We start from the raw sequence: 12,016 nt of genomic DNA, 5'->3' as shown, positions 1-12,016 counted from the left end.
GTATATTGGGCAAGAATAACTGTGCTTTTATATGGGTTACTTTCCCCTCTTAGGCTTTTATTCTCTTGAATAACATTCATACTTAATGCAAAGTTTTAGTTTTTAAGCTAAGTGAATGCACACTTCTACTATTCATTTAGATTTTCTACAAGTTGAGTTTAGAATACTGATGATCTTGAACATGAGGGAAAAAAGCAGATGAGTTAATGCTACTACTGATTATTCAATTCAATCAAATAACTTTTCTTGACAGGAGCCACAGAAAATTCCCTTTAAAGGCAAACTCCAATAAATATCTATTTCTTCACTAGATAAAAACCGTCTTAAAGGTGCTGTAGCAATATTTATCCATTTACCTTAGTTTATAGGTATAACAGTTGAGATGCTTGCTTCTCCCCAACCCCACCCCCCACACAGTTACAATGACAAACAAACAAGGAATGGTGTAGGTTTTATTACTTCTTGTTTTAAAAATTTGGTCTTGAGACATTTGGTTTAAAGTCCAAACTTTACAGAACTTAAAACTGAATATGAAGATCTGCTTTAGCTGTCTGTACTAATTTTTCCTTAAATATAAAAACAAACTAACAAAAATTGGCAGCAATCTATGACCAAAAGCAGAGCAAATCACTGAAGCAACCATCTGGTGAGATCAAGCCAAATACAAAGTCTCTACTTTTTGCCTGAACCATCTAGATGTCTGCAGCACTCCTTTGCTTTATTTTGCCTATGGAAACCTGACCTAAACTAAACAACTATTCTATATCATTAAGTTGTCCAGGAAGATGAACGTTTAAGTATATGTGAGACAAGCCACAGCATCTGGTGCAATTCAGTAATGATGGTCTCCTCCAGAAAGCTTCACTGTTTTAGAACAACTTTTAGAACTAAGGAGATTTGGTTGACCTAAGTAAAGAAAATTTTGTTCTAGCCACACATTCTCCCTGTTCACAAGTACTAATATCTGTCCCCTCCCCCTAAGAAACATCTCAATACATCACTAATTACAGTTTATTGCAGTCAAATAATATAATTTAGGTGCAAATGAGCAGCACTGTTAATCTTCCACTGTAACTGTTTAAATATTATTTTCACACCTTTTATCAAAACACAATGATTACTATTAGGGGTTACCCCTCCTTAGGGTAGGGAGGGAATTCTTACAAAGCATTGTTTAAGAGTGCTGCATAAGACTGAACAAGTATAGATGTTCTCTTTTATAGGCTGTTAATATGAGAACAAATTTAGATCTCTCTTTAAAAGATCATATAAGCTTAGATATGAGATCATTTAAAACAAGTTTAGAAATGATCATGGTGACATTTGTGTGTATAAATAGTTATCTTCTAAGTTGCACTACAAATCTTACAAACCTTACAAGAGAAGACTATGAAGTTTAAACACGATGCTCTTCATCAACAGACTGGAAAAACTTGCAACACATATGACAAAGCTTTAATATTTTTTATTATGCATACAAATTACATATAGTAAGAAAACCACTTAAGAATCCGATAAGGCAAAGGACATAAAAAGGACAATTAACAGAAGATAATATATTGTCAGCAATATATAAAATAAGTTTTAACTCACTAGTAAAAAATATAAGAAAAGTGAAAAACCATTTCACTCGCCTTTTCAGTGTGTGTGTGTGTGTGTGTGTGTGTGTGTGTGTGTGTGTATTTTTAATAAGAATGCCCAATCCTGGCAATTTGTGTGGTAAAAGTAAGCTGATATAATATTTTTGAAAAACAACATATCAAATAGTCATACTTTTTTTTTTTTTACTCAGTAATTCGACTCCTTGGTTTCCACCCCAAGTGAATAAGCATAAGCATTCTTTTAAAAACTATATGTACAAGATAAGATGTTCATTGCAGTATTATTTATGATTGAGAAAAACAATAAAAGCAATGTAAATACTTCAAAGCAGAGGGATGTTTCAATACATCGATACATATTAGTTGCTTGGCATATTTTGCTGTATTTCCAATGATGTTTGGGCAAATCCTTAATAATATGGTAAAAATGTGATATTGTAATATGTAGTGAAAACAAGACACAAAGTTATATACCATGTAAGCCTACCACTATGAAAAAAATCTATTAATACATGAGGATTTCAAAATCTATTTATTTTCCAAATTTCATCTAATGTGCCTTTTAATGCTTTTCAACACATTTTAAAATGTCCTATTTTCACCCAAAACACTTTCAAATGCATTGCCTTGTGCTCAAAACATTTCTATCTAAAGCAAAATCCTGTGATTGGAAAGTCTTCTGAAATAGCATAACATCTCTCATAAAAATCTCAAATTACCTAATTCATTATCATTGTGGTTTTAAGTGCAGGGGATCCACCAATGTGACTGGGCAGCCGAAACATGTAGGGGCAGCGCCAGTCAGTTTCCCCTCAGCATCCACACCCCCTCTGCCTCTAGTCAGTCCCTTTCAGCTCCACAGCAACTCCTAGCACCTGTGAATAGACTGTGCTTATAAACCGGTGGCAGCAGAGGGAATGTTATTTAAAAACGTTTGTGATGTTATATTAGAGCTCTTCTAATGTTTTGGGGATAATCAAAACCAATTCATTTTTCCCCAAATGGGAACATCAAAAAGGAGCAAGTCATCCAAATCTGTTTATTCTACAAGACAACAAATTCTTAAGAGGGCAAGGGTGCGCTTTATTTTTTATGATGTATATATTGCGTGGTTTACTGTTACATTTTTATAAATAACTCCGTTTGCAGCATCTACCCAAGGGCAAAAGTGAACTAACACTCCATTCTTTTAGGGAGAAATACCATATATATCCCCCTCCTTGCCCCTCCAAATTTCTCTTTGCAAATATGATCACTCCTGTGACATTTTAATGTAATATCGACCCATCTCTGCTCCCAGGAAGCTGAAAAGCTGAAATTCTGGTAAAAGACAAACGGGGGGGGGGTGGTAGTGGAGGGGGAGAATGAAGGAGTCGGGAGGGAAAGAAAGAGACACTTGGAGGCGGCACTTACACTCCAGCAGTTTTTCCAGAAACAAGGGAGGCAGTAGTTCTGAATTTTGTGGCGTCAAGTTGTAGACTGACATTCAGCAAAAATCTTCTTTTCTTGACGCGAGTGATGTGCAACATACTCTGAAAATGTGTTCGGAATGATTCTTTGTTCTAGGTATGAGCTTTTCTTTCTCTAAAGTTTTTCGGTGTCGCTCAAGGGAAAGGAAACTTAGTATCATTTTGAAATGCTCTTAAAGGCGTCTTTCAAAGCATCTGCTACGGAAAATAACACGCCAGCTCAACACTGATGTATTTCAGTAAGAATCGAGAAAACGAGTCCGATATTTTTCAACATGGCTGTATACCGTGCAGGCCCCCAAGTTAATGCTTTCGTAGTCATCATTAATCAAACTGCCAGAGACACGCTCTGCAGCCAACCTGTGTTTCGTGGGCTACAGATGCGCTGGTTGTGTTCACTTAGAAGGCATTACTGTTACTCGTGTGCGCCAGAGTCGCGCGCTTTTGTCAGGGCCGGGGCAGGCAGAGGAGCGTGAGCTGCGCGGCGGGCGGCAGATCTGAGAGCCCTGGTGGTTAACACGTTTCCAGGGGGTGACGAAGCTCTCTCCCAAGACGCTCTGCTCGCCGTGCGCCGCGGGAGCCAGCGGACCCGGCTGCGACAGGAATGGAGAATTTACGTGAGGGACCGGGAAAATGGAGAGGACGCCCGGCGCGGCTGGGCTCACCGTGCCTCAGGCATTCGCAGGAGTTTATCACTACCCTCAACCGCTACTCGCGGAGGGTTGTTTACCGCCTCAGCTCGCCACCACCGTCCGCCCGGCAAGCTGCCCACTGGCCCCAAGCCACGCCTCCTGCCCCTCAGCTCCTCTCCAGCACCCAAACTAATTAATTCAGGACCGCCTCCTGCCGGGCCCGCCCATTGGCTCCCATCCCAGCCAATGAGAATCTCGCAATAGTTTCACCTTGCTCTCTCTTTCCAAATAAACAAACAAACCGTCGCGCCGCGGAGCCAGCCCTGCAAATTGGCCCCGCCTGAAACGCTGACGCTCCGCCCACTCCCGCCACCTCGCGCCCGTGACATCCAATGGGGCCCGGGCAGTGGCGCCCCCGCCAGGGCTCCGGCCCGCCGCTAACGGGTGCCTCCATGGGCTCCACTTTGGGACCAGGGTGGCCCAAGAGCCTCGCCGCCTCCCGTCGGTCCCGCCCGGGGCCCGCCGCCCAGCAGAACCGCGAGGCTGGTCTGGAGATAGCGGGAGGCGGCCCCTCCCCTCAAGCCCGTCACCCCCTCCCGTGCACACCTCAGCGGGCAGAAGCTCGAGCCCCTCCACTGCGGCTGTGGCAGGAGCGGCCGCGGCCGCCGCGTGAGGCCGCGGTCACGTGTTGTTTTGCCCGCCGCCGCCGCCGGGCTCCGAGTGAAGTGGGCGGGGGCGCAGGCCCAGGCGGGAGGGGGCTGGGGCGGGCGGACCGGGGTAGACGGCCTCTTCCCCCCACCCTCCCTTCCCTGCGCCCCCCCTCCCCCTCGCTCACCTTAAAACCATCGTGCATCACCATGGCGAGTTGCTCCTTCGCTCGCGACCCAGCGACAAGGAGACTGAGAACTGCAGCAGCGGCCACAGCGGCGGCCGGAGCTGCGGCAGCGACCACCCCACTTCTTTCCTCGGGAACCCCGACCGCACTCATTGGGACCGGGTCGTCTTGTCCGGGAGCCATGTGGCTCTCCACGGCCACGGGCTCCCGGTCAGACTCCGAGTCCGATGAGGAGGACCTCCCCGTCGGGGACGAAGTCTGCAAACGCGGCTACCTGAGGAAACAGAAGCACGGGCACCGGCGCTACTTCGTGCTCAAACTCGAGACCGCCGACGCCCCGGCTCGCCTGGAATACTACGAAAATGCCAGGAAGTTCCGGCACAGTGTCCGCGCCGCGGCGGCTGCAGCGGCGGCGGCTGCTTCGGGCGCCTCGGTCCCCGCGCTCATCCCGCCGCGGCGCGTGATCACCCTGTACCAGTGCTTCTCGGTGAGCCAGCGAGCCGACGCCAGGTACCGACACCTCATCGCCCTGTTCACCCAGGACGAGTACTTCGCGATGGTGGCCGAGAACGAGTCGGAGCAAGAGAGCTGGTACTTGCTGCTCAGCCGCCTCATCCTCGAGAGCAAACGCCGCCGCTGCGGCACGCCCAGCGCGCAGCCTGAGGGAGAGCCGGCCGCGCGGGCGGTGGCAGCGGCGGCGGAGCCACCCTTCTACAAAGATGTGTGGCAGGTAATAGTCAAACCCAGGGGGCTGGGGCACCGAAAAGAGCTGAGCGGCGTGTTCCGGCTGTGTCTTACCGACGAGGAGGTCGTATTTGTGAGGCTCAACACCGAAGTGGCCAGCGTGGTCGTCCAGCTCCTGAGCATCCGTCGCTGCGGGCACTCGGAGCAGTATTTCTTTTTGGAAGTCGGCAGGTCCACCGTCATCGGCCCAGGGGAGCTCTGGATGCAGGTTGATGACTGTGTGGTAGCCCAAAACATGCACGAACTGTTTTTGGAGAAGATGCGAGCCCTGTGTGCAGATGAATACAGAGCCCGCTGCCGCAGCTACAGCATCAGCATCGGCGCCCACCTGTTAACCCTGCTGTCCACTAGGAGGCACCTGGAGATGCTGCCGCTGGAGCCCGGCGGCTGGCTCCGAAGGTCCCGCTTTGAGCAGTTTTGCCACCTCAGGGCCATCGGGGACGGGGAAGACGAGATGCTGCTCACCCGGCGCTACATCACCCCCAGCGAGCCTGTGCCCCATTCCAGGCGGGAAAGACTGCACCTGCCCCGAGCGCGCAGGTCCCGGAGAGCGCTCTCAGTGCCAGCCAGCTTTTGTCGCCGCTTAGCACCGAGCCCGGTGCGTGCCTCGCACCCGGCAGAAGCTCCCGTCTGCAGAGCTTGCCCGTCCGCTGAAGTAGCAGGGGCCGGCTCTGGCAACTCTGGGGAAGAGGGCAATCCTCAAGGCAATGAGAGAGAGGAAGGAAACGGAGGCGACTACATGCCCATGAACAGTTGGGGCTCCGGAAATGGCCGGGGCTCCGGAGGTGGCCAGGGCGCCAGTGGCCACGGCTCCAGTAGCCAGAACTCGGGAGGAAACCAGTGTTCCGGTGGGGGACAGAGCACTGGAGGTGGCCAGAGTTCCAGTGGCCAGGGTTCCAGTGGCCAGGGCTCCGGGGGCCAGGGCACAGGAGGAAACCAGTGCTCAGGACATGGTCAGGGCACCGCAGGTGGTCATGGATCCGGTGGTGGCCAGGGAGCTGGAGGTGGGCCCGGTTCAGGCAGTGGCCAGGGACCCGGAGGTGGCCATGGCTCAGGTGGTGGCAAGAACTCTGGAGGGGGCAAAGGCTCAGGAAGTGGGAAAGGGTCCGATGGCGATGGTGAACGTGGAAAATCTCTAAAGAAACGATCCTACTTTGGCAAATTAACCCAAAGCAAGCAACACCAAATGCCGCCACCTCCGCCACCCCCACCGCCACCCCCGCCTGCTGGAGCAATTGGTGGGAAAGGGAAATCTGGGGGCAGGTTCCGACTTTACTTTTGTGCTGACAGAGGGGCTGCGAAAGAACGCAAAGAAGCCAAAGAAGTCAAAGAGGAAGAGAGCCCAGAAGGCGCTGCTCGGGGTCCCCACAGAGCCAGGGCTTTTGACGAGGATGAGGATGATCCCTATGTACCAATGAGGCCAGGGGTGGCCGCTCCTCTTGCAAGCTCCAGTGATTATATGCCAATGGCTCCTCAAAACTTTGCTGCTTCAAAACGCCACTCTCGATCCCCCTTTGAAGATTCCAGGGGGTATATGATGATGTTTCCCAGAGTGAGCCCACCACCTGCCCCAAGTCCTCCCAAAGCACCTGAACCTGATAAAGAGGATGACTCAAAGGACAATGACAGTGACAGTGACTATATGTTTATGGCTCCTGGAGCTGGTGCAATTCCAAAAAACCCCAGAAACCCTCAGGGCGGCTCTTCCTCCAAAAGTTGGAGCTCCTATTTTTCTCTGCCAAATCCTTTCCGGAGCTCCCCCTTAGGACAAAGTGACCACAGTGAGTATGTACCAATGTTAACTGGAAAATTCCTGGGGAAGAATCTGGACAAAGATGCCTCATCCGCTGGGGGCTCCAAGGACGCACCATCAAAGCCTTCAGTTGAAGGGTCATTCTCAAAACCTGGAGTTGGGGGGTCATTCTCAAAGCCTTTAGACGATGGCCCCCCCAAGAACAAGGCTAAGAGACCTAATAGACTTTCTTTTATCACAAAAGGAAATAAAATCAAGCCCAAACCACAAAAGCCCACACACGAGCAGAGAGAAGCTGACAGTTCGAGTGACTACGTCAACATTGACTTCACTAAAAGAGAGAGCAATACGCCAGCTCCCTCTGCTCAAGGACTGCCAGATTCGTGGGGCATAATTGTTGACCCCAGACAGTCAGCCTTTTCTCGTTACGTGAATGTTGAGTTTGGAGTGCCATTTCCAAATTCAGCACACAGCCTATCAGATCTTTTAAGAGCTATTCCAGGTGCCAACCCCTTCTCTCTGAACGGTGCTAGGTGGCCACTTCCTCCGCTTCCTCCCAGTGCTACAGGTGACAGTGCTAATGAGGAAGAGGGTGACTACATCGAAGTGATTTTCAACCCAGCGATGACACCACCTGTGCCTTTTGCTGACAGTGCCATTCGCTACGATGCTGAAACGGGTCGCATCTACGTGGTCGACCCATTTTCTGAGTGCCGTATGGACATTGCTCTCTCCCCCAGCCGCTGCTCGGAACCACCACCTGTAGCTCGGCTGCTGCAGGAAGAAGAGCAAGAGAGAAGACGCCCACAAAGCCGGTCACAGAGTTCCTTTGCGTCCGCCAGAGCCGCAGTCTCGGCTTTCCCCACCGACAGCCTGGAAGGAGACCTCTCCGCCCCAGCCGGCGCTTCGGCCGCTGCGCCAGCCTTAGCGGTGGGCCGGGCGTTGGCCGCCGCCTCCGCCCTCGCTGCGGCCCCCGGCATGGGAGCCGCGGCCGCCGCGGGATTTGACCCCGCCTCCGTGCGCTGGTTCCAACCTGTAGCTCCTTCGGCGGAAGCCCAAGCCATCAGGGGGGCCCAAGAAGTTGCTGGGGTTCGTAACCCCTCAGCCCCAAACCCATCTGGAGACCTTGCTGGGGATGGGGACGGGGCCCGCGGGGCTGCCGCTGCCGCTGCCGCTCCCCCCGCACCACCTACCCGCCGCCGGCTGCCGAGACCCCCCGAGCGTGAAGATTCTGATGAGGACGACGACACCTACGTGAGAATGGACTTTTCCAGATCTGACAAGAAGTTCGACGCTCCCGAAAGAGGTTAGTAATTTTAAAATGCATTTCCCTAAATTTAATGATCACTGCTTGGTGAATCGATGCGCTGCTAGGTCTACAGAAGAGTTAGGGGAATGTGGGTTCATGTTTCATTGACGGCATGGAAAATAGAATCCAGATTTAATTCCTCGCATAATAACTTGAGATCTTTGCAAGTTTTAACCCAACCCAGATAAAGTGGCTTTTATCTGGAAAGAACCGATTATCCTTTAAACATTGGGTCTACTTTTAGGAGTAGTGAAAATTTAAAGCATGAGGATGCTTTTGAATAGTATCTTTCCCTAACCCTAAATGGCTTGTGCAAACAGGGCAGCAATTGAATCGCCTCAACTCATTTTCAAATCAACAAGTAAAAGCTTTTTGTTCCATCAGTGCACATATTTAATTGTAGGCATTTTATAAGACCACAGAATGTTGTTTAGTAATAATCAGCGATGAAGCTTTGGGGAAGGATGACTTTCTCTGCAAGTTTTCTTGAAGCAAACATTGTTCTCTGCTAGTTTGCTATGATTTATGAAGAAGGCTGAATGTCAGTTGTTAATATGCATTTCTGGAAGGAGGAAAACAAATAATTCAGAACAACAGGTGATGGAAAGAAAAGAATATTTGGCTGTGGAACATGTTATTGTGTTGACTTGTTTTGTTTCTACACAGGATAAATTGCCAGAAACCTTGAGTGTTCCTTTCCTTTGTCACTAATGGTGACAGGCAATTCACCTTCGCTGTGCCTCGTTTTCTTCATGTAACTCCCCCCAAAGAGGGTATGGTGACAACTTGATAATGGGTATGGATATTGTTTGAAAGGTTTAAAAAGCATTAAAAAAATCTAATTGGAAATCAAGTAAAGCAAGATAATAGAGCCGAAGGAAAACCTGACCCCAGGGGCAGCCTATATGGAACAGTGGAAGTTGTTTCATGTATTGCTTTTCCAAAGTAACAAATAAGGAAGAGTAGGAGCTGCCAGACTTGGAAATAAGACTTCTAGCACATTTATATCGTGTATCTTGTGCAATGATGTTATCATTGTATCTGCAGTCATTCTCAAGAAATGACTTCCAAAGACCAGGTCTCCATAGTCTCAACTGCTCTCCCTTTTTAGTAGAATGCACTTCTTTTCCAGTAAAGGGAATGGATGGACCCCAGCAGTTTTCATTCCAGTAGTCAGTTTAGTGAAGATTTTTGCTTTGCTTGCTTTGTGGAATGCTTTTGTGATTGGATCTCTGCCCACTGTGCTTGATCAGGCAGAACAAGTTGGGGACTGATCACAACAGTCACCTAACAAGCTCCCTATTTAGTGCAGGTGTAGCTTCCCCTCCCCTTCCCCCTCCCCCCCCATAGAAAACTTGTCATACAGAAACGCACATTTGCAGCACTGACACATTAAAGAGTGATCATTAAAATGACAAAAGGATACTTTGGCTCACCAAAGGATTTAACTCAGATCTTTAAATTGTGAGTCCCCTAACACACAGACACATACACACATGCATGTGCGTGAGCACACCCTCACAGTCACCACTGCTACCAACCTTGCATTTCAAATATATAATTGTATTCCCGAGAATTTAGTTCATAACCAGCTTTTAAAGAACCGATATGCTTTATTTTGTAAAGTACACCTGCAAATTGGCATCAAGCTGTAGCCAAACTGCTGCAGTCACCATTTATAATATTGATGTAGGTGATCATAGCAGTCTGAGTCCCTGTAGTACTCTGGAAAGGACAACTTTACCTAGAGGTTTGTCTATAGCTTCCAATACTCTGTGGTTAAACAGAGATTAAAATTAGGGAAATCCTCTTGTTCCTTAAATAAACCCTAACATTTCAAGGGTTATCAAGATCAACTTATCATTATTTTATTGCAAGTTACTGATTTATAAACGAGGTCAAATGATTTTGCAGCTATTTGGAAGATTTCATGTTCTCTACATGTCTTGTTCATTGAGGAAATTCCTTACTTTATTGAGTGACTACAGCAAAGAGGCTACAATTCCCAGGGAGGTGTGTGCTTAGTTTGAAACTAGAGAAAAATGTGGAAGTACCTTGGAACTCTAAAGAGGGGCTCAGCTCTGTTTATAACTTTACAGATATAGGATATTTTTATTTTGTCATTGGATTAACACTAAAGTTTCAACAGTATAAACTAATGATTTAGTTTGTCCTGAGGGTGATTCAGGCATATAATTTGCTGCATTATATTGAAAGAAGGAGATATAAAAATAGCTTATTACAGAAAAATGGTTTTTGTTATTATTTTATGTGAATTGATATGGTAGGATTTTGTCTGTGAAGTGTTAAGAACAGACATGATCTATTCTGTTTAGTGTAAAGTTATATAATAATTTGTGCCCATTTCCAATCTCTCTTCACCTTCCTATGGAATATAAAAAATAGATCATGTTAGTAAACTAAAAACATGCTGTGGCAAAGGAGCAAAATACAGTTTTCATTATGATTTTTGTGTCTCAGAAGTAGTTTTAATTTATGGCAACTGCTTTGAACAGTGCCTGGCACATCATAGTAAGTATTGTACATGAATTGTTATACAACTATAATCATTGCTGTCATTATTACTGTTATAATGACATTTAGAAACACAAAGCTAATTAAAATTCTCTGTCATCAGATCTCAGTTTTCAATCATTATTTTTATTTTAGATGGCTTACATGGTTGTTCAGAGTTGGGATCTTTACAGTTGGGATCTGTTTATAACTAAAGTGAAATGACACAAGACTAAGATAGTGAGACAGCTTTTTCCGTGTAACACAAAATTAATAATCTCACTTGCCTACAGTCACATTGCATGTAAGTAGGTATTTTAAAACTATTCAAGATAATTGTAGGAAAAAGCCCCCAGAAATAACTTTAAAGTGTGATGTCTTTACATTTTAAACACATGGGTTATAAGCATTAACAATTTAGGAGGAGAATGTGGTGTTTCTTAAACGGTTTAGCCTGACTTTTGACCATGTATATATTTTTGCTGTATTTACTGCTATATCTAAAGTAGAATTCATAGTCTGAAATGAGTTTAGGTGGAAAACGCACAGATTTTTCTATGCTTGGGATAATAGGATGAGATGGGTTCAGCTCCAGGAGAGGTGAGAAGCTTACTCTGCCAAATTAGTAATGTTATCATAGTACCTGGTATTAAAAAGCAAAAACAAAATCCACCACAATGATCACCCTTTGAAATTTTAGACACTCTTACTAACAGGAAAGAAATGTAAGCTTCTTTTCAATGTTCTCCTATCAAACCCTTTTACTATAAATTATAGGTGCTGAGAGAAATTTATTTTTATTGTATTGAAGTTAGTTATTGTGAATTATTAGAATAACACCTCCATGGAACTGAGATTTCTCAATCACTATGGTGGCTCATTTATTGTAAGCAAAATTCCACTGTGACCTCTTCAAAACAGACAGTCATTTGGAGTAGAGGTATTCGACCTAAAACAATTAAAGAAGACTTCAATAAGTTAACTAAAGTTGCTGGCAATAAAAATTATTTGCATTCATTCTATGTTAAGAGTGATGTTTCAGGGTAAAAATTTCAGCCACTAGAAAAACATCTTTACCAAGGACTATTGAGTACTTTCATGGAACACAGCTTACTATCACATATGCATTCAAACAAGACCTCTTGTTTTTTTTTTTCCT

At 46.4% G+C, this 12,016-nt stretch overlaps 1 protein-coding gene across 1 annotated transcript; it reads left to right on the top strand.

Moving 5' to 3' along the window:
• The first annotated feature begins 4,559 nt into the window (after nucleotides 1–4,559).
• On the top strand, nucleotides 4,560–8,345 carry IRS4 (insulin receptor substrate 4). Its single transcript, XM_004685698.1, has one exon. The coding sequence runs from the start codon at nucleotides 4,560–4,562 to the stop codon at nucleotides 8,343–8,345; it is 3,786 nt and encodes a 1,261-aa protein (XP_004685755.1).
• The last annotated feature ends 3,671 nt before the right edge of the window (nucleotides 8,346–12,016 follow it).

Source organism: Condylura cristata, unplaced genomic scaffold (genome assembly GCF_000260355.1).
Source record: "Condylura cristata isolate star-nosed mole 26May11 unplaced genomic scaffold, ConCri1.0 scaffold00019, whole genome shotgun sequence".
Taxonomy (NCBI): Eukaryota; Metazoa; Chordata; class Mammalia; order Eulipotyphla; family Talpidae; genus Condylura; species Condylura cristata.
Note: the sequence above shows the minus strand (reverse complement) of the source record. Positions and strands in the feature narration are given on the sequence as shown.